The 26,281-nt window shown below is 44.3% G+C and overlaps 1 protein-coding gene across 1 annotated transcript; it reads right to left on the bottom strand.

Annotated features, from left to right (window-relative positions):
• Nucleotides 1-26: 26 nt before the first annotated feature.
• Nucleotides 27-25,766, bottom strand: EMILIN3 (elastin microfibril interfacer 3). The gene is made up of 4 exons (XM_030212815.1): nucleotides 25,288-25,766; nucleotides 18,376-18,498; nucleotides 6,268-6,530; nucleotides 27-3,397 (listed from the first exon to the last, which is right to left on the bottom strand). Exons 1-4 carry the CDS (start codon nucleotides 25,479-25,481, stop codon nucleotides 1,497-1,499), a joined length of 2,481 nt encoding a protein of 826 aa, XP_030068675.1. The 5' UTR covers nucleotides 25,482-25,766; the 3' UTR covers nucleotides 27-1,496.
• Nucleotides 25,767-26,281: the final 515 nt, after the last annotated feature.

Genomic DNA, 26,281 nt, shown 5'->3' with positions numbered 1-26,281 from the left:
TTAGCGCACCCACAATTTTAGTGCGCGCCAAAAACGTGAGCGCTCCTTAGCAAAAGACCCTCTAAATGCTCAGAGAACAGAATACAAAACAAAGCCTCCCTTACCGCTGAAAATCTAACGCCAGCTCGGAGCACGCGGTGACCAGAATTGCACACAGTATTCGAGCTGCGACCTCTAAAATCTCAGGGTACCTAGTACCCACAATCTTTTAGTTACCTCTGTTATATATCCTGCATGGTTTCTACTGTCCCTTCTAATTTCCCCATAGCCTGCAGGATGGGTCATATCCGTTCACAGCCAGTCTTGCCAAGAGATCAGATCAATAGACCCTTTCTGAAATCAACTTGCATAACCTCTGGCAGTTTTCTGTTTCTAGCAGGGGGAAAACTATAAATGAACACATATGATTGTGCTAAGAACACAATTTAAGCATTAGCTGGAGCAGAGCATGTGAATATAGCAAAAATCAAACCCAAAATATATGTGCATAATCTTTATAAATACATTTCCCCAAATGTTCCTGATTTTATTTATTACTTATAGGTCACTGTCCTATTGCAATGTTGGTTATTTTTCTGTACTGACCAAGAGGAAAGTTTAGCAAAGGTTTCCTTTCATGTCACTAGCACTGGAAGAGAATGCGTTTTCAATATAGTTCAAAGACGGTCACTAGCTGTGGTTTAATACATTGTGGGTTTTTTCCTCTTGTGCGCCTATGGCGGAAGAACACGCTGAGGAAGCGAGAGGAAGAGTTAGGTTGTCCCTTACGCTTGGAACTTTGACCCAGTCTAAGGGTGTTCCAGCTTTTTATAACTTACAACTGGAGATACCCTTATGCGACGGAAGTGCCAATACCGCCAACCTCTTCTTTCTTCTTGAGTTTTCTAGTGGTCATGTGGCACCAGTTCAACGTTGGCCATGCCAAAAGATATCTGGCAGCATTAGCCAGAAAATTAATTTGTAGCATGTGTGTTAAACATGGGTGAGGTTTGGTGACTTTATTTAGACTCATGACACAACAGACTTTACCCCAATAACCAGCACCCCATGCCCAACTCATTCCTTTCCACCTGCTAATAACGAAACTTATCATGAATTGAACAATAATGGGATGCATTTCAGAGAGGTGAAGGATTTTTTTTTCCAATCCATTTTTCTTTACTTATTATCCTCATTTCCTTCCCGCCAATGTCCAAATCCAGTTATTTTGTTTTTCAGAACCAAAGCACTAACGAGAATCTTGAACGGTTCACCTTCCTCAGAGATCAGAACTGTGAATGGTGCCAGTATTACACAAACCATAACTATACAACATAATAACCGAAAATATAGTGCTGTAAATGGAAAAAAGGACTTTCACTCTCTGAGTTTGAATTAAAAAATCAGTTAAGAAATAATAGCAGCTTTAATTTATATATACATATATAAACTATCACATTGCAATCTTTTATTTTGCCTCATAAGTTAATGTCTTTTCCACCTGAATCGTTTTCTTGCTAGTGTTTCTTATGTTGTAATGACACTGGCGAGGCACTGAACTGTTCACTTATCTCTCTGACTTTGGCCTGGCAATCAAGTAAGTTGTCCTTCAGGGAAGTGATTTCCTGAGCGTGGACCTCCAGAGTCCCGTTCACGTGGTCCATGTATCCCCACAGACCTCCCGTGTGTTTCTCTAACTCATCTTTAATGAGATCCAGGCTTCCAGTCACTGCCCCAAGATTACCACACGTGTTCTCCACCTGGGCCATTCGACTGTCGAACTGGAAGACTTCTTTTTGGAGGTCCTGGGCCAAGTGCTTGCAGTTACCAAGGTCATTCAAGATTCGGGCTTTCAATTTCTCTAGATCCCCTTTGAGGTTCAGGACATTCCTATTACTGTACAACAGCTGAGAGCCCTGATCCTGGACTTGGTCTTGGATAGAGTGGACCTCACCAGATATTTTACGCTCACGTTCATCAAAGGATGAATTCATATGCACGACTGTGTCGGAGTACAGATTGACTGAGTCTTTCAGGCCAGTAAGTGACTTGCTAACGGTGTTCAGATTAATTTTAAGCAAGGTGATTTCACCCTGAAGTGAATTTGCTTCCTCCCGTTGAATTTGTCTTTGGATTTCCAGGATAGTTGAATTCAGTTTCTTTAGGAGTTCTGAGTTGACATCGAGTCTCAGCAGTAGGTCCTGGCTTCTGTTCTGACAGCCTTCAATATCTGTCCTAAAAGTTTCTACAGCGCTGGAACTGGAGCTACAGCTTTGGGTGCAAAGACTTTCCAGGACAGTCAGTCTGTTCTGTAACACCTCTATTCTCTCACTGGTTTGTTTCTTCATTGTGGTAATCTCGTTCTCAAGCAAAGGCATTGCGGCACCATCCAAGCTAACTGGCATACTAATGTTGCCAAGCTCCCCAACAATGGTCATGAACCTCTCTTCCAAGGTTCTTATTTTATCTTCTATTGAGATTTTGATGCTATCCACTTCCAAGCCCACCAGGCCTCTCATGCCACCTTCTATTTCATGGCAGCGGCCATCCATTTCCCGTTCTGTTGCATTGATCTTTGCCTCAATATCTTCAAAGCGGCCATTAAAAAAATTCTCAAGGGTCACTGAAGAAACGTGGGACAGTTCACTATCTAGTCTGGATTGCTGGTTCTTCTGGGACTCAGCAATGCTGTGCATGTTCTTCTCCAAACTGTCCAGTCGTTCAGAAAGGTAGTTGATATTGCTGCAGCAGCTTTCAACAACTGTCAGTCCATGAATCTGGCTTTCCAGGTGGGATATTTCTTTCTTAATTTGCAGCTCCTTGCCATCCAATGACTGCTGCAGTCGCAAATTTGCAGCTTTTTCCTGCTCACACTGCTCTTGCACTTCTTTGATACGGAAATCACATGTGCTCTGTATATTTAGCAACTTCTTCTCAAAACCATCTAGTATCTCAGCCCTTACACTGGCTAGCTTTCTCTCAATAAACTCTTCAAGTATATCCATTGACGTCAAAGGAGAAGGCTTGGCTGCATCTAGGAGGTGTTTGATTCGCCCATCATGGTCGAGAACCATGCCATGCACCTCATCTAGCAAGTCTGTTTTGGTTTTTAGCATATCACTCACTTCCGTAACTTTTCCCATAATGTCTCCAACCCTGGGGAATGTAACATCAGCTTTCTCTGGAGCATCCAGTACCCCACCTGGAATGATGCCAAAGCCAACAGATGAGTCAGGCACTCTTGGAGTATTCATCAAGTTTCCTATCATCTTATTGGTGTCCTCCTGGATAACATGTCGGAGGTGGTCTCCTAAACCATTCACCATGTTATGTAGGCTGTTGTAAGACCGCGAGAGTCCTCTTATTTCCTCTTCTAGATGATTAAATCTCTCTTCTATAAAACCAGGCACTTTTCTACCTATTCAGAATAATGAAAACAAAATTTATTAATGAGTTTTATGATTTATCTCCAATTTGTTCTGTACAAACTATTTATATTGTTTTCATTAAAATAGCCTCTTCTCAGTGGAACCAGTTGCTGAATCAAATTTGGGAACCTTTATCACAAGGGTGGGCAACCTCGGTCTTCGAGAACCGCAACCCAGTTGGGGTTTCAGGATTTCTCCAATGAATATGCACGAGATCTGTTTGCCCACAATGGAGATGGTGCATGAAGATAGATCTCATACATATTCATTGGAAAAATCCTTAAAACCTGACTGGGTTGCGGTTCTCGAAGACCGAGGCTGCCCATCCCTATTATGACTGGGCTGCGGTCCTAGAGGACCAAGTACTCCCAACCTTTTTCTTGTTTTACTGAAGAGGATGAGTCAATTATATTCATCTATAGAAATGGCAAGGGAATGAGGAACTGAGGTGACTGCTTTGCCAAATTGTGGGCTTAGGGGGAGATAGTGTGCCTTGAAATTGCAGGAAAAGAGCTTAACTGCAGCTCGGCAACATGTCTGCTTTATAAAATGGGTTCCCATATTTGGGTCTTGGAGTGAGTATGTTTCTTTAAGCTCCTGCTTAATAATTTGAGGGGTCCTTTTACTAAGCCGTGTAGGCGCCTATGTGCACCCAACTCGCACCAATTCGGAACTACCACCTGTCTACCGCGTGGCCCGGGTGGTAATTTCATTTTGTACTCGCGTCCACTACGTGCGCCGGAAAATATATTTTATTCTCCGGTGCATGGTGGTAATCAGCATTGCACGCATGCTGATGATTACTGCCTGGTTAACGCATGTGACCTTACCGCTAAGTCAATGGGTGGTGGTAAGGTCTCAGGCCCAAAATGGACGCGCGTCAATTTTCATTTTGCTGCATGTCCATTTTTGGTTAAAAAAGAGGCTTTTTTGCAGGTGCGCTGAAAATGGACCTCCAATACACATGTCTACAGTAGTGCAGGCCACTTTTTGGTGCACCTTAGTAAAAGGACCCCTGAGAGATCGACTGGATGTCTTTGAGACCTCTACAGGTCTTATTTCTATCTTCCTGCTCTTGCTTATTCTGGTGTAGTGCCAGTCTCAAAATGGCTGCCTGGACCTCCCACGGCAGTCTCGGAAGCCATTTTAAAGCAGCAGCAGCACTGGGCAGGAAAGAGTGGGGTTCTTTTCTGCCACCAAAGAGGCCACTAGACCATCAGAGCTTGTTAAGGTAGGCCCGGGGAGGGCCTATTGAAGGTTAGGGGACTTGTTTTCTTCAGGGGTGGTAAGTGAGGCAGATTGGGTTGGGGGATAGGGTGGAGAGATTCAGTTTCAGCCAAATATGTACTGGTTTCGTGCCGAATCTGAAACTGAAATTTGGTCGGCCTCTGGTAAAAATGCCCCTTAATTTGTAGAATACTGTAAGTTACATGCACACATGTTGCATTTAGGTGATATTTATGCCAGCCTTAGACCTGGTACAAATGTTAGAACCTAAATATAGGCACATTGATACTGACTTAGCTAGTATTCTATAGCGGTAATTGCATATGTGAGTGACGTGATAGAATAGGTGCTCTGCTTGCTTAATTGCTTTGGGGCCCTTTTACTAATCTGCGTAGGCGCCTATGTGCGTGAAATGCACGCCAATTTGGAACTACCGCGTGGCTCAGATGGTAATTTCATTTTGTACGTTACCCACATGCGCCGGAAAATATATTTTATTTTCCAGTGTGAGGCGCTAACCATGCGGTAATCGGCATTGTATGCATGCAGATGACTACTGCCCGGTTAATGCATGGTGGTAAGGATTCAGGCCAAAAATCGATGAACGCCAATTTCTATTTTGCCACATGTCCATTTTCGGCCCCCAAAAAAAGGACTTTTTTTGCAGGCGCGCTGAAAAATGGACCTGTACACATCCAATACACACGTCTACAGTACAGCAGGCCATTTTTCGGCGCATCTTAGTAAAAGGACCCCTTAATGACTAAAGACTTTAAATGTTCATTTATAGAAAAATTGGGACTTATGATTATAGCAAGATTAAAGCAGTAATGCCTATGTTTACTAAGTGGCACTATGGGCGCATTAGCGTTTTTAACACGCATAAATGGTTTACACACATTAAACGCTAATGCACCCATAGAAATGTATAGGTGCGTTAGCGTTTAACGTGCCTTAAATTTACAGGCGCATTAAAAACGCTAACACACCTTAGTAAGCATACCCCTAAATGAGAGTGCTGACTTCAGCACCAAGTGAAATTGCTGTGTTTGTTGGACAGGACTTACTGGCCGTTATATGATGGTCCCCACCATATTAAATAAAGATGAAAAAACTATTCCTATGAATTATCATCATCATTATTACTCCCGTATGCAGCGAAAACAATACATGACCACCTAAACTTCAGGAAATTATTAAAAACCCACCTCTTCAAAAAAGCATGTCCCACCAATCCAACATAAACCCCCACACCCAGCAACACAACATAATCAATGATCGTACTGGACAATTTACTATCCTCCTTCCCCTCGACCCCTGATTCATTTCTACCTCTTTTGACCACAACACAATCTTGTATTTATTATCAACTGAAACGGCAAATGCCATTACGGTACTTTGTAAGCCACACTGAACCTGTAAACAGGTGGGAAAATGTGGGATATAACTGTAATAAATAAATAAATTATTAGTCTATTGTGAATAGTACGAGGTTTTTTTTAAATTATTATACGGCTGGAGTGTTTTAGAAGTTTTTATGATGTTTCACCTCCCTTTATAAAATAGGCTTAAATAGACAGTTTTTGGTTTTCTGTTTTAAAATAAGGTCCTTTGTCTCTTGCTTCTGACTCACCGTAGTCACTCTTCTTTGGTGGACTCGGGGGCCCTGGGAATGGCTCAGGATGAAGTTTTGGATGAGAAGGAGGTATTTTTGGACCAGGAAACATGTTCGATACCGGAGGAATCTTGGGACTGGGAAAATGTGTCAAGAGCCCTGGCTGCTGGGTTGGATCTTCGTGACATCCTTCTCCAGTGAAACCAGGACAGCACCTCCACGCCAGCTCGGTCACTGCCTTGTAGCCAATTATGTACTTTGGTCTGTAAAGAGTCCGATACCTAATCGACATGAAGAGAAACAGGAAAGGAATTAAGGTCTGTAAAAATAAACACTTGTTTTAAGAACAGAATTCTAACAGGGGCAACCTCCGTTCTAATCACTGCTGTCGAAATGAAATCGAAAGCTCGAACCTTTAAAAATAAAAGCACCTTCTTCCCCTCATCTTTTAATTGTCTCATGCGCTTGTTCTGCAAATTAGGAAACATAACATCTTCAGACACCATGGCCTAAATGCCCCAGGGCTTTGACCAGGTGGAAAAAGAGGGTCATCTACAATAGGAGAAAACTTTGATAACTGAAAGTCTCGATCTGGTCCCGTGCAATCCCAGACCTGAAGAGTATAACGAGTAGTGGGGCAATTGGTCATTGCAAGCTCCCTATGCTGAAGAGGCACCCACAACAAAGAAGCCAAGTTCATAGGGCCAACTTGAGTCTACTCCAATACAATCCACAGTTTATGAGGATGGGCTTGAATGGCCGCTGACTGCAAGGACTGACTCAGACAGGGAATCAGGGCCTGGAGACACAATGGCGTGAGGGAAGTTTGGGTCCTGGCTTATGGGGAAGCTTACCGACCTCCTTAGTAGCAGACTTAGTTCAGGAAGCCATATCATCTCTCCAACACTTCAGAAGCACAGGTAAGGCAAGGGATTAAGCAAGTTAAGTTAGTGGGGAAGCAAGAGCTTGGGGATCAGGCTGTCATCCATAGCTGTGATGTCACTTCCTCCCAGGAAGTTTCTATTTTTTGTCTTAATGGCCACACTATAATTTTGCCATTAGTGCCCATCATGTAGGCTAATTGGTTAGCATATGGCAATATATTGCGATATTTTTCCATTGTGTCGTATATGGCAATTTGAGTTGTACAGTATTTGAACTCTTTTTTTTTTTTTTAATCATCTATCTTTCTGTGTTTATTGTCTGTGGTACTTTAGGCTTTTTTGGTAGTCTTCATGCCAGGTTTCATGGCCCCTACACGTCTTTTTGCCAGGATAGGCCACCTACAGGACCCACTGGCCTATGCGTTCTCTAAGAGCCAGTTCCCTTGACAACCCCCTAAACCACTCCTGCTGGGAAAAGCAGCCAGAAGGGCAGAAAAACAGCTGGATAAAAGGGATGTGCTGCCTTTGGAAAATGACTTGGAAAGAGCAGTGAAACTTCCTGTCATCTCCCACCTGAAATTTCACAAAATAAAAGAACATTTTGTTTTGCTTCCTTTTGTTGTTTTAGGCCACGCTATCGGCAAAATAAGGTGTGTTGTAAGAAAAATAAGCAGCATGTACTAAAACAAAACAAAGAACACGAGCGAAATAAAAACAAAATCAATATCTGGAATGAAATTTCTTTCTTTAAATATAGATATACTAGTAAAAAAAGCCCCGTTTCTGATGCAAATGAAACGGGGGCTAGCAAGGTTTTCTTCTGTGTGCATGTGGGAGTGTGTGTGTCCCTGCCCTCTGCCCTCTCTCCCTTCCCCTGTGCTGTCTGTCCTCTCTGTCCTCTCTCCCCTCGGAGTTGAGTCCTTCATGTTAAGTTTCCTGCTTTGCTGTGTTTGTGTTACAGAGATAGTGAGGGCTTCTGCCCTCTCTCCCCTCCCCCCTCTGAGTCCTTCACTGTTTGTGTTACAGAGAGAGCGAGGGCGGGGCAGACACTCATGGGGGAACCGGATATCTCTCCCCCTTCACACTTCCGGCTGGAGGCTTCATTTAGAACGTTGGTGGTGCCTTTTATATATAGAGAAATGTGTACAGTTGATCTTCTTGGGCTCAGAAATTTAGACAGTGAGACATTCATTTTTTTGTTGGTGCTTTCATACCCCTATGCTTTTGCTAAATAGTGTATCAGCGAGAAAAAACAACAGCAGAGTAAGGACACCTAATCAAAAGGAAAGACCACAATTTTAATTTACACTGAGAACGTAAGTAGTCAATGTTTTTTTTAAAGGAGTGAGAAAACAAGAAGGCGAACGAACGGGCTACTAGATCCCACGTGGAACAGAAAGAAAAGTAGATTTTATTGGTTCACCAATACTCCTAGGCAGGGGCGTATCTGGACTCTGGCAGTAGGGGGGGCCAGGGCCAGAGGGAGGGGGCACATTTAGCCCCCCCCCCCCGGCACCACCGACCCCCCCCCCCGCCATTGCCAGAGCCCCCCTGCCACCAACGACTCTCCCCCGCCATTGCCAGAGCCCCCCCCTGCCACCGACTCTCTCCACCTCCTCTCCCGCCGCCAACCCTCCCCCGCTGACGTTGTTTACCTTTGCTGGCGGGGACCCCAACCCCCGCCAGCCGAGGTCCGCTTCCGCCTGCTTTTAAAAATAATTCTTGAGCTGGCGGGGGACCCCAACCCCCGCCAGCCGCCGAGGTCTTCAAAGTTCTTGTTCGTCGTCCTCCTCCGTGGCCATGCTGTACGCTACTGATTCGGAGTCTGTCTGACGTCACACCACGTTGTACGCGCGTACAACGTGGTGCGACGTCAGACAGACTCCGAATCAACAGGGTACAGCATGGCCACGGAGGAAGACGACGAACAAGAACTTTGAAGACCTCGGCGGCTGGCGGGGGTTGGGGTCCCCCGCCAGCAAAGGTAAACAACATTAGCGGGGGAGGGTTGGCGGCGGGAGGGGGGCCAGGGCGAAATCTGCGGGGGCCCAGGCCCCTGTGGCCCCATGCAGATACGCCCCTGCTCCTAGGATTCACATACAAGTGCCCAACATGGCCATGTTTCACCAAAACCCGACTGTGTCAGGGGCAAAGAAAACCAGCTAAACTTTACCAACACTGGAAACAAATGTACCTCCTCCTGGGTCAGTTTGAAACCATGATCCCCGTCACAAGGTCTGCTTTTCTTTCTGTTCAATGCTTTTTTTTTTTTTTTTTTCAAATGTTGGCAGTGGCAGAAAGTTTTAATCCCTGGATAATCAGCACCAGTATTTGGCTAAATAAATAAATAAATTACAAAAAATCAGGAAGAACAAATCCAACAAACCAAGTTAAACCATAAACTCACTGTAATAAACTTAGGTTCAAAATAATTTATCTTTTTTTATTTTTATGTATGCACTTTAAAAAAATACTATAAAGTGTTTTAAATTGTTTTAAATGTGCTCAGACCATACCGTTTACACCCATTATATCCCCAAGAGGAATATGTGGGTGTCGTCACAATGGAACCATCATTGCACATATGATGTTCCACCTCCTAATATTTGTGTATGTACATACAGCTGAGCCCAAGTAGATCTTAATCACCGGTGTATGCGTATATTTATAATACATATGTATAGGTCATAAACTACTCACATTAAATACTGTTAGACTTGAGCTCAAACCTCCACCCATAAATTATGGTGCTTTCCTTATTACCATCTAATACATGGATAATAAAACATACAGTTCAACGTTTGTTTGAACCTAAAGGAGGTAAATGTTAATTCATGACACCCTGATCTCACTTCCCCCACATATCTTACATAAACCAACCCACAATGCGATATACACCCATATTCACATAATTATTTCACTTCCCTTGGGGTATATTGTGCTCGTGCTTGTGCTTCATTAAAATCACATATCATTCATCCTCTTGGGGATATAATGGGTGTAAACGGTATGGTCTGAGCACATTTAAAACAATTTAAAACACTTTATAGTATTTTTTTAAAGTGCATATATAAAAAAAAGATAAATTATTTTGAACCCAAGTTTATTATAGTAAATAAATAAATAACCAGATAAAGGAGCTGATTTTGCCCTCCTACGGCTTTAGTAAAAGGGGCTCTAAGATCGCTGTGGATAATAAGGGGCGTATTGGAAAATTTAGGGACCTGAAATTAAGACCTTTCACGACTGTCTATAAACATACAAACTATCCTTAATACCTGTTGTTCCTACTTGCTGGACCACAGTTATTTGGGTTTTCAACTTTTCACAAGCAACGTTCGATCCAAGATGGCCGCGGTTTGATTGCCGTCAACAGACGCATTACGATCCTTGTTCTAACAGACGCTGGAAAGAGAGCCTTACCTTCCGTTTAGGATGGGTACGAGACGGGGGAAGGTCAGGGAGATTCCCTCTCTCCCTGGAAACAAACCCCCCGCTCCAACAGTCGACGCTTGAGCGGTTTGGAATTGCCTCCGGTTCAGACATGACATCTACTCCTGCTGCTGGAGCCAGCGTTTCAGAACTGGCTGACAGTGTTAACGGGGCTTCCCTGAGCCCTGTTTTACGTGCAGCACCCCCTCAACCAGGAAGGGAGTTGCTTCGTGATGAGTCCTGCTGTTCCAACCCTGATGGGAGAAGAGAGCATTCAGGGAGGGAACTTACACGAAGCCGGAACAAATGCTGCCAGCTTGAAAATACCAGAGGGTAGTTCTGCTCCTGTGGTTTCTACTACAATTGTGAGTATCCTGGAACAAACTGCTAGAGCACCTCAACTGGTTTTTGAGGGGAAAGAAAAACCTGCTGTAGTGACGCTTGAGTCACTTTGGGAACTGAATTCTTCCACTCTCTCTGCCTTACAAACTTTGATATCAAAGAATACTGAAACTATCAAGGTTATAGCCAAGACTGCATTAAAACAATTACAAATTAATGATTACCAAGCTATGGAGGTAAAAACCCTGTCTGAAAAATTTGCAAAAATGGAACTTCTGGAACAATCTCTGATTAAGGAGAGGAGTTTTGCCTCTAAGCGCTTGGAGTATCTGGAGAATCAATCGAAGAGACTTAACCTGCGTATTATAAACTTTCCAAAATCGCCACTTATTACTCCAGTACAGATGGTTAAGAAATATCTAGTGGAAGTTCTGGGAATGTCTGATAGTTCATTGCCACCTATTACAAGAGCATATTATTTGCAGATTACTGGTAAAGTACCAGATAATTTAAATCCTTTAGGTGGAATGAACCTAACTGAATTCCTAGAATCTTCTCTAGAGGTGGTCACGCAAAGGACAACTTTGCTGGTGACCTTCGCTTTGGAGATAGATAGAGATGCTGTGCTTAGGCTGCCCTTGAGACATCTCAATTCTTGATTTCTGGGTTCAAAAGTAAGGGTTTTCCCGGATTTATTCAGGGAAACCCAGAAGAGACGTAAGTTATTTTTGATGCTGCGTTTAAGGGTAGTAGCACTTGGTGCAAATTTTCAATTGAAGTACCCTTGTGTTTGCAGGATTCTATACCAAACAAAGCAATTCCAGTTTTTTGAACCCAATCAATTGGAGGATTTCTTGAAAAGCAAAGAGGGTGTAATTGTGAGAATTTAGTCCCAAATGTAACACTGTATAGCAGCTTGGAATAGGTCATTCTGAATATGACGCAATCTTTGGATAAGTACAATCGATTGAGCTTTGTTATATTAGCTTATAATTATTTATATTTTTCCTCTTGGATCAATTACATTTATTTGTGGTCGATAGGTGTTATTTGTTTCTTAGATGTATGATTTTGTAATTAAAGATGGAATTATTGCATGTATCGTGTAATATTCAAGATTGATTGAATATTGTATAATGAAAAATTTGAAAATTAAAAAAAAAAAAAAAGCAACGTTCAATTGCTGAATTTTAGTGTCCAAATCATCCACCTTAGGGGCCCATTTACTAAAGGGTTGCCACGTGGCAGTGGACTTTGCTGCACAGTAACCTGGAACTACCGCCGGCCCAACGCAGCCACGGGTGGTAGTTCCGCCCCCAGTGAGCGGCAATTGTTTTAAAAAAATTAATACCGCCAGGTTGATGTGGGAACCCTTACTGCTTCCCCCGAAATGGCCACGTGGCAAGTGTACATAAGTATTTGCCATACTGGGAAAGACCAAAGGTCCATCAAGCACCGTATCTTGTTTCCAACAGTGGCCAATCCAGGGGCGTAGCCAGACAGCAGATTTTAGGTGGGCCTAGGCAAGAAGTGGGTGGGCATCAAGTGTTCTCCCCCTCCCCCCAAAAAAATATCTAAGCTGGTGCAAAAATGTTTCTCTCCACCTTGGCAGTCTGCAGCAGGCATGTGCTGAAAACTGAGCATCCACAGGTGCCAATAACGTGGAGCACACCATTTTCATTACCATCAAGGGGAAGTCTTCAGGTGGTAGAGCTTGGAATCCCCATCAGCTACTGCTAAACATGTGCTACTGGCCCACCTGTGGCTACGCCACTGGGCCAATCCAGGTCACAAATACCTGGCAAGATCCCAAAAAAGTACAAAACATTCCATACTGCTTATCCCAGAAATAGTAGATTTTCCCCAAGTCCATTTAATAACGGTCTATGAACTTTTCCTTTAGGAAGCCGTCCAAACCTTTTTAAAACTCCGCTAAGCTAAGCGCCTTTACCACATTCTCTGGCAACGAATTCCAGAGTTTAATTACATGTTGAGTGAAGAAACCTTTTCTCTGATTCGTTTGAAATTTACTACATTGTAGCTTCATCGCATGCCCCCTAGTCCTAGTATTTTTGGAAAGGGTGAACAGACACTTCACACCTACCCGTTCCACTCCACTCATTATTTTGTAGACCTCTATCACATCTCCCCTCAGCCGCCTTTTCTCCAAGCTGAAGAGCCCTAGCTGCTTTAGCCTTTCCTCATAGGGAAGTTGTCCCATCCCCTTTATCATTTTCGTCACCCTTCTCTGGTAAGTGAAGTGCAAACTTACCACGTGGCCATTTCTTTTTTCTGGCTTTTTACCAGCTGCAGTAAAAAGGGCCCTGGGGTGCGGCAAAAACAGTCGCCACCTCCAGCGCAGGGCCCCCTTTACTGCAGCTTTGTAAAATGTTCTCCTTAGAGGCTACTTGCTGGGAAAATTCATAGAGCTGCTGTACTGGACCCTCTCAACATTGTTTCAGTACGTTGAACCACTTTCCAAACATCCGTCAATGTAATTTGCGAAGTCCCAGGTTCATCAACTGGAACTTCCAGAGGCAAATCCACTGCTTTCAAGGATTTACTCTGAGAAGACTGTGGTCTAGACTGCTGACATTTCTAGGGTTATCCAATTGAGGGGGGTCTTTTACTAAAGCTTAGCTCGAGTTATCTACAGCAGGGCCCATAGGAATAAAATGTTGTTGGGTGGACTGGATGGACCCAGGGGCGTATCTGCGTGGGGCCACAGGGGCCTGGGCCCCCTCAGATTTCGCCCTGGACCCCCCTACTGCCGTTAACCCTCCCCTGCCTACCGCCAACCCTTTCCCCGCCTACCGCCGTCACCTACCCCGAGGTCCGCTCCTGCTGGTTTTTTAAACTATTACTTCAGCTGGCGGGGGACCCCAACCCCCGCCAGCCCAGCCGAGGTCTTCTTTAACTTCATCTTCATCCTCGTGCTGTTAAAGCTGCATGATGCATCCTTCCAGTTGGACGGAGTTTGACGTCGCAGCACGTTGTACGGACGTCAACGTGCTGCGACGTCAAACTCCGTCCAACTGGAAGGATGCATCATGCAGCTTTAACAGCACGAGGATGAAGATGAAGTTAAAGAAGACCTCAGCTGGGCTTCAGCTGACGTAATAGTTTAAAAAACCGGCAGGAGCGGACCTCGGGGTAGGTGATGGCGGTAGGCGGGGAAAGGGTTGGCGGTAGGCGGGGGAGGGTTAACGGCGGTAGGGTTGACGATGACGGCGGCGGTAGGGGGCGGTTATAATGTGCCCCCTCACTCTAGCCCCTGCCCCCCCCTACCGCCGAATCTCAGATACGCCCCTGGATGGACCATACTGGTCTTTACTGTGTTACTATGTTCTGTTCGGGCTTCTGGAAGCAGTATCCGGATGCCGCTGCTGCAAATCAAAACTCAATCGTGGCCTTTTACAAAAAAAGAAATAACCCTAAACAAAACTTTCGTTGCTGCAGGCCAGAGATGCCTCCTCATCACTTTCCTTTTTATACAGGGCATTGACTTAGCTGGAATTATTGGCAGTGCGTTCGGTATAGCAACAACAACAGCAAAAAAAAAAAAAAAACTAACTCGCAGTACATAAGGTGACTATTTTTAGAGAAAAAATGTTGGCTTGGGTGTAGCAAAGACATTGGTGGCAGAGCCACAAAGCCAAATCCCTCTAGGAAAGCTTCACTCAGTTCTGCTAGGTCTTCGCCGGTAGTAATTGTGGGGAGGGGAGGGAGGTGGGGGGGGGGGGCTGTTAACCACTGCTAAAAGCTGATGCTGGAGATAATAGGGTTCCTGCTGTTCTCTTGATCTCACTTGAGATTTGACATCCAGGGCCTGTTGGCTGTGATCACAGCCTTAAGAGCTATTTATGACAGCTGGATAAGCAGTTTACTGTAGTCTGAACATGGAAAGAAATCTGATCTTTGTATCACCCCGGGGGACATGGAGGAAGGTTTTTTGAGTGCACACGTCTAGGGCAGGGGTTCTCAACCCAGTCCGGTTTTCAGGATATCCATAATGAATATGCATGAGATAAATGCCCATGCGCTGCCTTCATTGTATACAAATCTATTACATGCATATTCATTGTGGGTATCCTGAAACGTGACTGGGTGTGTGTCCAGGGCCGCCGAGAGGGGGGGGGGGCAAAATTCCCTGGGCCCGGGCCACCAAGGGGGGCCCGGCCCCGGGGTCAGGCCGCCGGCGCTGCAGTCCCCGTTCTCACCTGCCTGCCTCCACGGCTCAGGGCCCCCTTTGTTCAAAGCGGCAGTCGCAGATCGCGTCTCTTCTGGCCTTCCCTCCCTGTGTCCCACCCTCGCGGAAACCAGAAGTTACATCAGATGAGGGCGGGACACAGGGAGGGAAGGCCAGAAGAGAGGCGATCTGCGACTGCCGCTTTGAATGAAGGGGGCCCGGAGCCGTGGAGGCAGGCAGGTGAGACCGAGGCCTGAAGCGGCGGGGCGAGCGACGGGGAGGGGGGGGGGGGGGGACGGAGGCGGGGTGACCTTGCCCCGGGCCCGGCCTCGTCTCTCGGCGGCCCTGTGTGTGTCCCGAGGATTGGGTTGAGAACCAGTGGTCTACAGGCATCATCTCCTCTCTCATGGATCTCTTCTGCCCTGCTTGTTCTTAGACAGTAAGTTCTGGGTAGGAAAGGACCAGAGTACATACTGCCATGTCCCTGATACTGAGTGAGCGAGAATTAGTTAACAAATGAACTGCTTGCCATTTACTGCTCAGTTTTGTTTCAGGCTGTTGGTTGATTTATTTATTTATTGCATTTGTATCCCGCATTTTCCCACCTCTTTGCAGGCTCAATGTGGCTTACAATACATCGTGAGTGGTGGAAATACATTAGAAAATAGACATTTAATATTACAGAAGGATCTTGGGCAACATGATAATGATAAAACATGATAGTAGTATAACAACCAGATATTGTAGGGCGGTTCTGAGTGTATGTGGAGGAGTGGTGTATATTCACATTGGATTATCTTTGTGGTATGCCTTGTTAAAGAGATGGGTCTTCAGTAGTTTGCGAAAGTTTGTTAGTTCGTAAATCTTTTTTAAGTTGCGTGGCAATGCGTTCCATAACTGTGTGCTCAGGTAGGTAAAGTTTGACGCGTGCAATAGTTTGTATTTCAGACCTTTGCAGTTAGGGAAGTGCAGGTTAAGGAATGTGCGAGATGATCCCTTGGCATTCCTGGGTGGTAAGTCTATCAGGTCTGACATGTAGGCTGGTGCATCTCCGTGGATGATTTTGTGGACTAGGGAGCATATTTTGAACGTGATGCGTTCTTTAAGTGGGAGCCAGTGTAGTTTTTCTCGTAGGGGCTTAGCACTTTCATATTTTGTTTTACCGAATATGAGTCTGGCTGCAGTGTTCTGGGCTGTCTGAAGTTTCTTGATTATTTGCTCTTTACAGCTGGCATAGAGTGCGTTGCAGTAGTCTAGATGACTGAGCACCATTGATTGTACCAGGTTACGGAAAACAGTCCTTGGGAAGAAAGGTCTTACTCTTTTTAGTTCATTCTTTATGTCTTATTTGATCTTACAAATGCAAATAAGTAAAGTGAATTTTTAAACATCTGCAACAGGGTAGACACCCCTGGTGGATAACGTGAGGAAGGACTTAGCGAAGCTAGAGGAATGGTCTGGACTTTGGCAGCTAAGATTTAATGCTAAAAAAAGGCAGAGTCATGCATTTGGGCTGCAAAAACCAAGGGAATGGTACAGTTTAGGAGGTGAAGAATTTTTGTGCAGGAAAGAGGAGCAGGACTTGGGTGTGATCGTATGTGATGATCTTAAGGTGGCCAAACAGGTAAAAAAAACAAAAAAAGCTAGAAGGATGCGTAAATGGCTGCAATTAAATTTTACTTGAAGGAAAGGACAGCTGCTACACAGGGCCGTGCCAAGGGTCTCTGGCGCCCCCCTGCAGACTACCAGTTGGCGGCGCCCCCCCCCCCCCCCCCGCACCTGCCTGGCTCCAAGGCAGCGATTCCCCTCTCTCCCCTGCCCTCCCGCTCCCATGTAGGAACTGCCCACCCTCTTCTCCCCCCCAAGATCCCGTTCCTTTTTTTTTTCTTTTAAATTTACCTTCCTCCGGCAGCGCAGCATCATTGAAGGAGGCGGCGCTCCCAGTCCCGACGTCTCTAGCCTTCCCTTGTTCGCTGCTCACTGCCCCGCCTTCTTCTGACGTCATCCTACGTCAGAAGAAGGCGGGGCAGTGAGCAGCGAACAAGGGAAGGCTGGAGACGTCGGGACTGGGAGCGCCGCCTCCTTCAATGACGCTGCGCTGCCGGAGGAAGGTAAATTTAAAAGAAAAAAAAAAGGAATGGGATCTTGGGGGGGAGAAGAGGGCGGGCAGTTCCTACATGGGAGCGGGAGAGCAGGGTAAGCACGCAGCGGCGGCGCCCCACAGAGGATAGCGCCCCCCCTGCGGCGCTTACCCTGCTTACCGCATCGGCACGGCCCTGCTGCTACATGTATTCTATAAACTGCACCTAATTTTAAGTGAGGCTTATAGAATACTGCTGTGCAGGTTTTTTTTGTGCCAAATATAGAATCTGGTTCTCGGTGTGTAAATTGCTATTTACATTCATTCATAACTGAAAGCGGCTGGGGAGTGCTAGAAGGGCAAAACAGTAGAAAGCAAACCTTGGGGTAGATTCATTATTTTAACCTGTCGTTGACGGCTGTCTAGGTGGACTTTCGAGAAATGTTTGGTAGAATCAGCTACAGCAGTGGGAGAATATTAACCAGGGGTTCTCAACCTAAGTACATAAGTAATGCCACACTGGGAAAAGACCAAGGGTCCAACGAGCCCAGCATCCTGTCCACGACAGCGGCCAATCCAGGCCAAGGGCACCTGGCGAGCTTCCCAAATGTACAAACATTCTATACATGTTATTCCTGGAATTGTGGATTTTGCCCAAGTCCGTTTAGTAACGGTTTATGGACTTGTCCTTTAGGAAACCGTCTAGCCTAGGAAACCTAGTCCTCAGGACACGCCTAGCTAGTCAGGTTTTCAGGAATATGCAGAAGATAGATTTGCATACAATGGAGGCAGTGTCTGCAAACTTATCTCATGCATATTCACTGTGGATATCTTGAAAACCTGACCGGCTAGATGCACCTCAAGGACTAGGTTGAGAACCCCTGATATAAACAGATCTCAGATTTTTTTTAACAAAGATTTAGCTCTAAGATGATATCCAACGGGACCTGCCGGACTTCTTGGCAGAAGAATGGATGCAAAATGTCTGGGGACAAAAATGCGAAGGGATTATGCTATCCCTAGCCATAGGAGCCCAACTTTTCAAAATTATTAGGGGTACTAAGCCCAATGGAAATAACTCCTCCCTGGACACATACAAGGAATTGTTTTCAATATTGGGGTTCTCAAGTACCCACAGAGTCGGCTCCTATGTCCCTAGCTCTATGCTATTTCCTTTGCCTTCCTTAGTATGTACTTACACAACAGTCCCTGGGCATTTTGGCCCCCAGGTGCACTTGAGATATTCGGCCTTCACGTAGGTCTCTGTCCCCTCTTGCTGAGTACACGTGATGTTCTTCTGCACCACATACACACAGAAATTTCTGAAAGAGAGAACAAAAGCAGAGCATGGTGAAGCAAACCTGGAAGACTTGGGTGGGTCTACAGGACGAGACGAGCAACAGGCTTTCCACCAATCAGTGTCTGAGGCTGCGACTTAGTCAAGTTTTTGTAACTGTAATGGAGGAGTGGGGGGGGGGGGGGGGGGATTTGGGGGAGAAAGTGAATTATGTCTTAACAGTTTTCTGGCACCCAAATTTGGCGGTGGGAATCTAGACTACATGGCCTAGGATATATGTGTTAGGCCTATTCTGTCAGCTTTATGGCGTTCCTTTTCCTACCTTATTGCATTTTAAATTGTTAACCGTTTTGGTTTGGAAAAACTCCCCTGGTCTCACCTTAGTTGAGAAATGGCAACGTGTTTACGTCTTAAATTAAACTGTGACAAAACCAAGTTTTAATTCTTTCAGATTTACGGCTGAATTTTAATGGTGTTCTCCTGAAAGAAGAAACAGAATTAAGAATATTAGGATCCTGGTGGATCGGCATCTGCACGTGGAAAACCACTGTCAAATGGTAGTTAAAAAGGTGTGTTTACCGCCGGATTCTTCGCTGCACCTAGAGTTTCATGCCTAAATCTAAGTAACATAACATAGTAAATGACGGCAGATAAAGACCTGTACGGTCCATCCAGTCTGCTCAACAAAATAAAAACTCATTTTACATGGTATGGGATACTGTATACCCGAGTTTGATTTCTCCTTGCCATTTTCAGGGCACAGACCGTAGAAGTCTGCCCAGCACAGCTCCTGTACTAAAAGTTCTGAAGATTCTGGAATCCTAAAGAGTTACAAGATTCCGGAATCCCAATTAGTAGCAACATTCCATGTAGAACCCCAAAGAGTAACATAGTAAATGACGACAGATAAAGACCTGAACGGTCCATCCAGTCTCCCCAACAAGATAAGCTCATTTTACATGGTATGCGATACTTTATACCCGAGTTTGATTTGTCCTTGCCATTCTCAGGGCACAGACCGTAGAAGTCTGCCCAGCACTCTTCTTGTACTAAAAGTTCTAAAGATTCTGGAATCCTAAAGAGTTACAAGATTCCGGAATCTCAATTAGTAGCAACATTCCATGTAGAACCCCAAAGAGTAACATAGTAACACAGTAAATGATGGCAGATAAAGACCTGAACGGTCCATCCACTCTGCCCAACAAGATAAACACATTTTACATGGTATGCGATTCTTTATACCCGAGTTTAATTTGTCCTTACCATTCTCAGGGCACAGACCGTAGACGTGTTCTCCATAACAATGTGCGTAACTTAATTGGCTTAACAAGCCAATCAGCATTGTTAACAGCACTTAACAAGCAATAGTGAGCACTAATTGGCAATAATTAGAATTTACGCGCATAACTCGCTAAGTGAATGCTGTAATGAACTGCGCCTAAATTCCAAAGCATGCAGTTCAAACGGGGCACGGCTACGGGCGTTTCATGGGCATTCCCAAATTTACATGTATTATTATAGAAAATGGCCCAGTCTGCATAAATTTACATGCAGGGATTTACGACACATTTTCGTTGGTGTAAATAGATGCACGTAGTTAGGCACAAATCCTAGGCATAAATGGTATTCTATAAACCACGCCTAACTTTAAGTGCGGCTTATAGGATATCATTTTTTCGGCGCTATATATAGAATTCACCCCTTAGCACGCAGAATCCCAGCTCTCAACTGTAGGCGATCTCTTGAGAATTACCCCTATAATCCGTTATCAATAGAAATCAAACAAAATAAAACATGGAAAAGAAAATAAGATACCTTTTTTATTGGACATAACAATACATTTCTTGATTTCCGATCTGACGAAGAAGGGCAACCTTCAAAAGCTAATCAAGAAATGTATTAAGTTATGTCCAATAAAAAAGGTATCATCTTATTTTCTTTTCCATGTTTTATTTTGTTTGATTTCTATTGATAACCTTTAAGTGTGGACTAACACGGCTACCACACCTCTCTCCCTATAATCCGTAAATTTGCCAATTTTGCTTAAATTCACATGGCAGCTCAAACATAAGCCACACTTCTACCAAGTCCCCATTCTTTCCATAATCTGGTTTTGTTGGTGCTGAGAACCCTCTGCCGAGAGCAAGGAACAAAAAAGTGAAGGGAAGAGGTCATCACTATAATTTTCCCTCTCAAAATTTAAACCCCAATTTTGAAGTCTGAACACTGCGGTGAAGGAGGCTAGAAGGTGACTGAGCTATTCTTGGCATTCCAAAGCCGTTCAGCAGCAGTCGGCATTGTCCATGTTTGGAAAACCAGAAACAGAGTGAAAACCTGATTCCCTCTCATCCCAGACTCCAAGGAGAAAGAGGTCTGCGTGAAGAATGATTTTATTTATTCATTTGGATTTATTTACCGCCTTTTTGAAGGAGTTCACTCAAGGCGGTCAATGATATTGTAGAAATACAATCCAGGCATCATATCTGATGTTTTGGACTGGTGTGGTAAGGTGGGTGACCCTCTGCCAGTGTCCTAAGAAGCATTTGAGAAATTGGCAGAGCACTTGAGGGGTGTCAGCATGTTTGGGGTGAAAAAAAAAATGCAGATACTGGATAGAAAACAACAGATTACAAAGTATATCAAGTGAGATCTGTAGAGCCTTATAGAATCATTACAGGTCAGGATAAAGATGAATTATTACATCTATAAAGAAGAAATGCTATATTAGCTAGAGCATAAAACCAGATGTCAGTAGAGTTCTTGGAAACTTGAGTATTTATGTCTGGTCCTTCCGCTAGATTTAAGTCACTTTGGCTTTGATGGGCCAAGATCTTTCAACACAGACACAAAGGAGCAGGGCCATCCCAAGGGCTGTGCGAGCAGAGTGGCTGCACAGGGCAGAAGGGAGATGGGCACTAAAATTGCTCCCCAGCTATTTCCTGTGCCTGCAGTGGCCAAGGCACAGTAGGGAGGGCAGGGATTTTAGTGGGCGTGTTGCACAGGGCGTGATTCCAGCTTGGGATGTTCCTGCAAAGGTGATAATATTACAGTTCCTTTTTGTTTTGTGGAGCGTGTTTTGCACAGGGAAAATAGCTCTTAGAAAATTGTGCAGCGGTGTAAATGCATAAAATATGAGAACTGAAAGACTGTACCACTTCTACACGATCTACGCACAGGTATTAGTGGGGGGCATAGGTTGGGCGGAACTGGAACGGCGCTGCCTGTGACCATATGCATATTTTCAAAAATATACATGGACATGCATAGAAACAGATGTAAATCTGTGTGCGAAAATCTGTCATTGGAGGTCACCATAGGAACGACCTTATAAAATAGGCATTAAATAGATGTATTTTTTTTTTTTTTTACAATTTTTATAGGTTCAGTGTTATAAAATTACTCATCAAACAAAAAAATTTTTTAAATAATCTGAACTCTGAGTCTCAGTTTGCCACACTACAATGGTGTAATAATAATACCGTACTCTATATTCAGAATATGGTCATTCCTGGGCGAATTCTATGTACGGTGGAGAACGTTAGGTGCTAATCTGCGCTGAAAATTCAGCACGGAATAGCATCCTAACGGATGGAAGGCACTGAAATGGGAAAAAAAATGGCAGATTCACATGAAAACACACACATCCATTTATAGAATAGCACTTAAGCGTTTCCGTGTGAAACTGCAAAGGGGGCGTAGCCATGGGAGGGGCATGAGCAGGTTGGGGCGTTCCCATACAATGCACGCAGTGTTATAGAATAGTGCGGATTCACGTACAAATCATGCACAAGTATTTATACCTGGTTTCAGTTGGTGTGAATCCTCACACCCAAAGTTGGGCGCAGATCTCGGCGCTATACGCTATTCTATAAAGGGCGCCAATACCGGAACATAAGTACATAAGTATGGCCTTACTGGGACAGACCAAAGGTCCATCAAGCCCAGCATCCTGTTTCCAACAGTTGCCAATCCAGGTCACAAGTACCTGGCAGAAACCTAAATAGTAGCAACATTCTATGTAGAACCCCAAAGAGTAGCAAGATTCTAGAATTCTAAAGAATAACAAGATTCCATGCAGAATTTCAAAGTGTAGCAACATTCCATGTAGAACCCCAAAGAGTAGCAAGATTCCATTCAGAATCCCAAGTACATAAGTGTTGCCATACTGGGCAGACCAAAGGTCCATCAAGCCCAACATCCTGTTTCCAACAGTGGCCAATCCAGGTCACAAGTACCTGGCAAGATCTCAAAAAAGGAACAAAACATTTTATACTGCTTATCCCAGAAACAGTGGATTTTCACCAAGTCCATTTATAAAGTACATAAGCATGGCCACCCGTTATAGAATATCGTTCAGTGCCGATTTTTTTGGCACCGAATTTTGAACAGTATTTACTGAATCCAGCCCTTCATGTCTATAGTTAGACTCGTGAAGGGGCAGGATGGGCACACAGAGCTGCAGTGCACATTGAGGACCAATGCCAGGTTCAAAGGCGCCGTGTGAAGGCAAATTAATTCCAAGATGGAAAGCAAATCCCATGAATCTGAAAAGGTGATTTTTATAGACAAAATGTTCTTTTAAAAAGCTGAGCTGTGGTCATTAGAATTCACCATGCCACCACAAACTCTTTAACGCCAATAAAATCTACTCATTACTGCTGGCAGAAAATGTTTCAGCAGGAAACAACAAACTAAGGGCTCCTTTTACAAAGCCGCGGTAGCGATTACCGCTTGCCGAATGCGACAAAGCCCATTGGATTTAGAAGGGCTTTGTTGCATTTGGTGTGTCGCTAATCGGTAGCATGGCTTTGTAAAAGGAGCCCTAAGGGGCCCCTTTACTTACCCCTTTCCTGTGCACTAACCCCCCAAATCTATATATCGTGCCTTAATTTCTGCATGGCTATCGAAGCGTATTCTATAACAATGGACATAACTTAATTGGTTAACTAGCTAATCAGCGCTGTCAATTGGATGTTAACAAGCAATTATCAGCACTAATTGGCATTAATTACGATTTACACGCACAACTCACTAAGTGTATTTTGTAACGTGGTGTGCGTAAATTCCAAGTCAAATCACTGAAAAGGGGGCATTGTTATGGGCGTGGAATGGGTGGGTCATGGGCATTTCAAAAATCTATGCACATTATTATAGAATGCACCCACTCTGCGCCTAATATAGGCGTCGGGATTTACGCCAAGCAAAACATGGCCTCAATAGACGTGACCAAATTTAGTCATATGGAGAGGCAGAAATTTAAAACTATTCTATAATACTTAGGCATACTTTAGAGAATACGTCTAGGCAGGCGTATTTTTTTCTGCATGGATTTTTCAGGCGCCATATACAGAATCGAGCCCTAAGCCATTTCTAGCCCAGCCATCAAGAATTGCTTTTTCCTATTTGTTTCATTTCTGGCCATGAGCGAATGATATCATAAGCACCTGGCCATTAAAAAAAAATTACCACGGAAGTACGTACTACCTGTGCTTTCGGAAGTGGTAAGGACTCCTGCATTATGGACATGCTGACCAATTTGGTCTAGATTCTACAAATGGCGCCTACAAAAATAGCCCTTACCGCTATTCTACAAATCATGCTTACAGTTAGACGCAGTTTATAAAACAGCGCTTAGCGCTGAGATCCGTGACTACATTTTGCCATGACCATTTGCAGCAATGAAAACCTGGTGTAAATTAGGCACAGATCCTGATAATTCTATAATAACGTCCATAAATTTTAGGAACACCCCATGCCCCTCCTCTGCCCACACCCCTTTTCAGGTCCACACACTAGAATTTATGTGCATCTCTTTATTGAATATGTCTAAAAAGATGCATGCGTAAATTCTAATTATCGCCCAATTATCAGTGCTGATTGGCTCGTTAATTAAGTTGCACATGCAAGTTAAACGCGTATCCAATTTGCACGCACAACTGAAAGTGCCATATATAGAATCCGGGGGGGGGGGGGGTTGAGTGTCAACGACAACAGCACGCTAGCTGGTTAGTGCATCCAATGCCATTCTCTGCCCTCACACTCCACCTCCAAAAAAATGATTTAAAAAAATACAGCCTGTCCCGCAAAACGCCACACGTAATAGCGCCTAATGCAGATTAGTAAAAGGGCCCCCTAAATAAAAAAAAATAATAATAATTATAAAAAGGAATGCACAAAATCAAAATCGAAGAAATACTTAAAAAAATAACTTGTCATCAAAACACATGGATCCACCAGCCATAATTTATAACAGATGCTTCTTTCCATTAAAGTATAATAAAGCAGATCCGCCAAGACAAGAGCAGTTTAGAATTGATATTATTAATAACCAGAGAGGATTCAGTAGGTTGCCGACGTGGTATGCGAAAAACTAACCCATGTGGAGCCCTTGTCTCCTCAAACAATATTCAAGGACCCCCCGTCTTTGATCAGAGCCCAGAGAGAACTGGGTTTATTAAATAATAAAAGTCCCTCCCTTGCTTAAACAACAGGCTCTTGGCACTTGAGCTGGTACTCACATGTTTCACTCTTATGCTAATTTTGCATCTTTTGGGGTCTGTCTTTCGCCCACAAAATCCAAATTCTGCCTTCTCACCAGCTTTTCTACATAGCCTGCAAACTACTACTATAAATCCTTTTTATAGCGCTACCAGACGAGCAACGGAGCCGGATCGGTAGCTAACTTGACCTTCTGCTCCCTCCACCCACCCACCGTCCGGTTCTTCTTTAGTCCTCCAAATGCACCAGCAAATAACCCCCCTTTCCAAACGTGCCTCGAAGGGAATGAATGACTTGCAAGGGAAGGCTTACTTACTTGTGCTTTGCCACGGGCTTCCCCGGGTTGAGTTGAGGGCTGGATCCTGAGGTATAGAGGCTGTATCTATTGCCATGAGTCTGGGGGTAACGGTAATATGTCCCCTTGGCATCAAGGAGGGACAGGAAGGTCCCGATCCAGGGCAGCATTGGCACCAGCAGAGATTTCTTGAAGGATCCACTTGTCCTGCTCATGATCCTGTATTTTCCTCCCTAGCCCTCCAAAAATAAAAATAAAAAAAATTAAATATGTGAAAACAGCCGTCCAGGTCCCGAAACAGCTGAGATCTATTACGCCAGGAAAAGTGCGAGGAGAGGGAAGGCGAATCAACACGTGCTGCCTTTCATGCAAGACCAGCAAAAAACAAACAAACCAAAAACAACAACTAACGCAATAGTAGGAAAAACAAAACAAGGGAAACACAAGCCTGGAGGGACCTGCCTGCGTTTGTCCGCAGCAGCTGAGCTGCGCAGGCTGCCTGCGCCCTGCTTGTGCTTCCCGAAGCTCCGCTGGGCATTCTGACTGCGGCTGACTCCTTATGTACCTCGCTGCACTTCCCGCAATCCGGCAGTGCTCGGGCAGGAGGAGGAGGAGGCGGATCCCTCCCGGATTAACAGCGACATCTTCTGCTGCTCCTCCTGCAAAGACCCCCACTGTACGACCTCAACAGAAAAACCAATGAGAACAATCGCGTTTCTTGCAACAGTATCAAAGTCGGTGTTCTAGACATTAGCAGAGAATCGATTTTTTTTTAATCCGGCTACTGGAAAGAGACCTTAGTTGAGATCCGTTCATTAAACAGCAATATTGGTTTTATTGCAAGGCGACTGCAATCTTCATACAATATTAATGTACTGGTATTCGGTAAGACCTTATAGCAAGGGATCAACGCTGTGGAAACCCTTTTCTAGTTTGTGTGTATGTAGTTTTTAGGCATGTGGACATACAAATATGGATGAGCTTTTATTTCAATCTATTGGTGAGTTGGGAATAT

The sequence above is a fragment of the Microcaecilia unicolor genome, chromosome 8 (genome assembly GCF_901765095.1).
Source record: "Microcaecilia unicolor chromosome 8, aMicUni1.1, whole genome shotgun sequence".
Classification (NCBI taxonomy): Eukaryota; Metazoa; Chordata; class Amphibia; order Gymnophiona; family Siphonopidae; genus Microcaecilia; species Microcaecilia unicolor.
The sequence above is the reverse complement of the archived record's forward strand: the minus strand, read 5'-3'. Positions and strand labels throughout refer to the sequence as shown.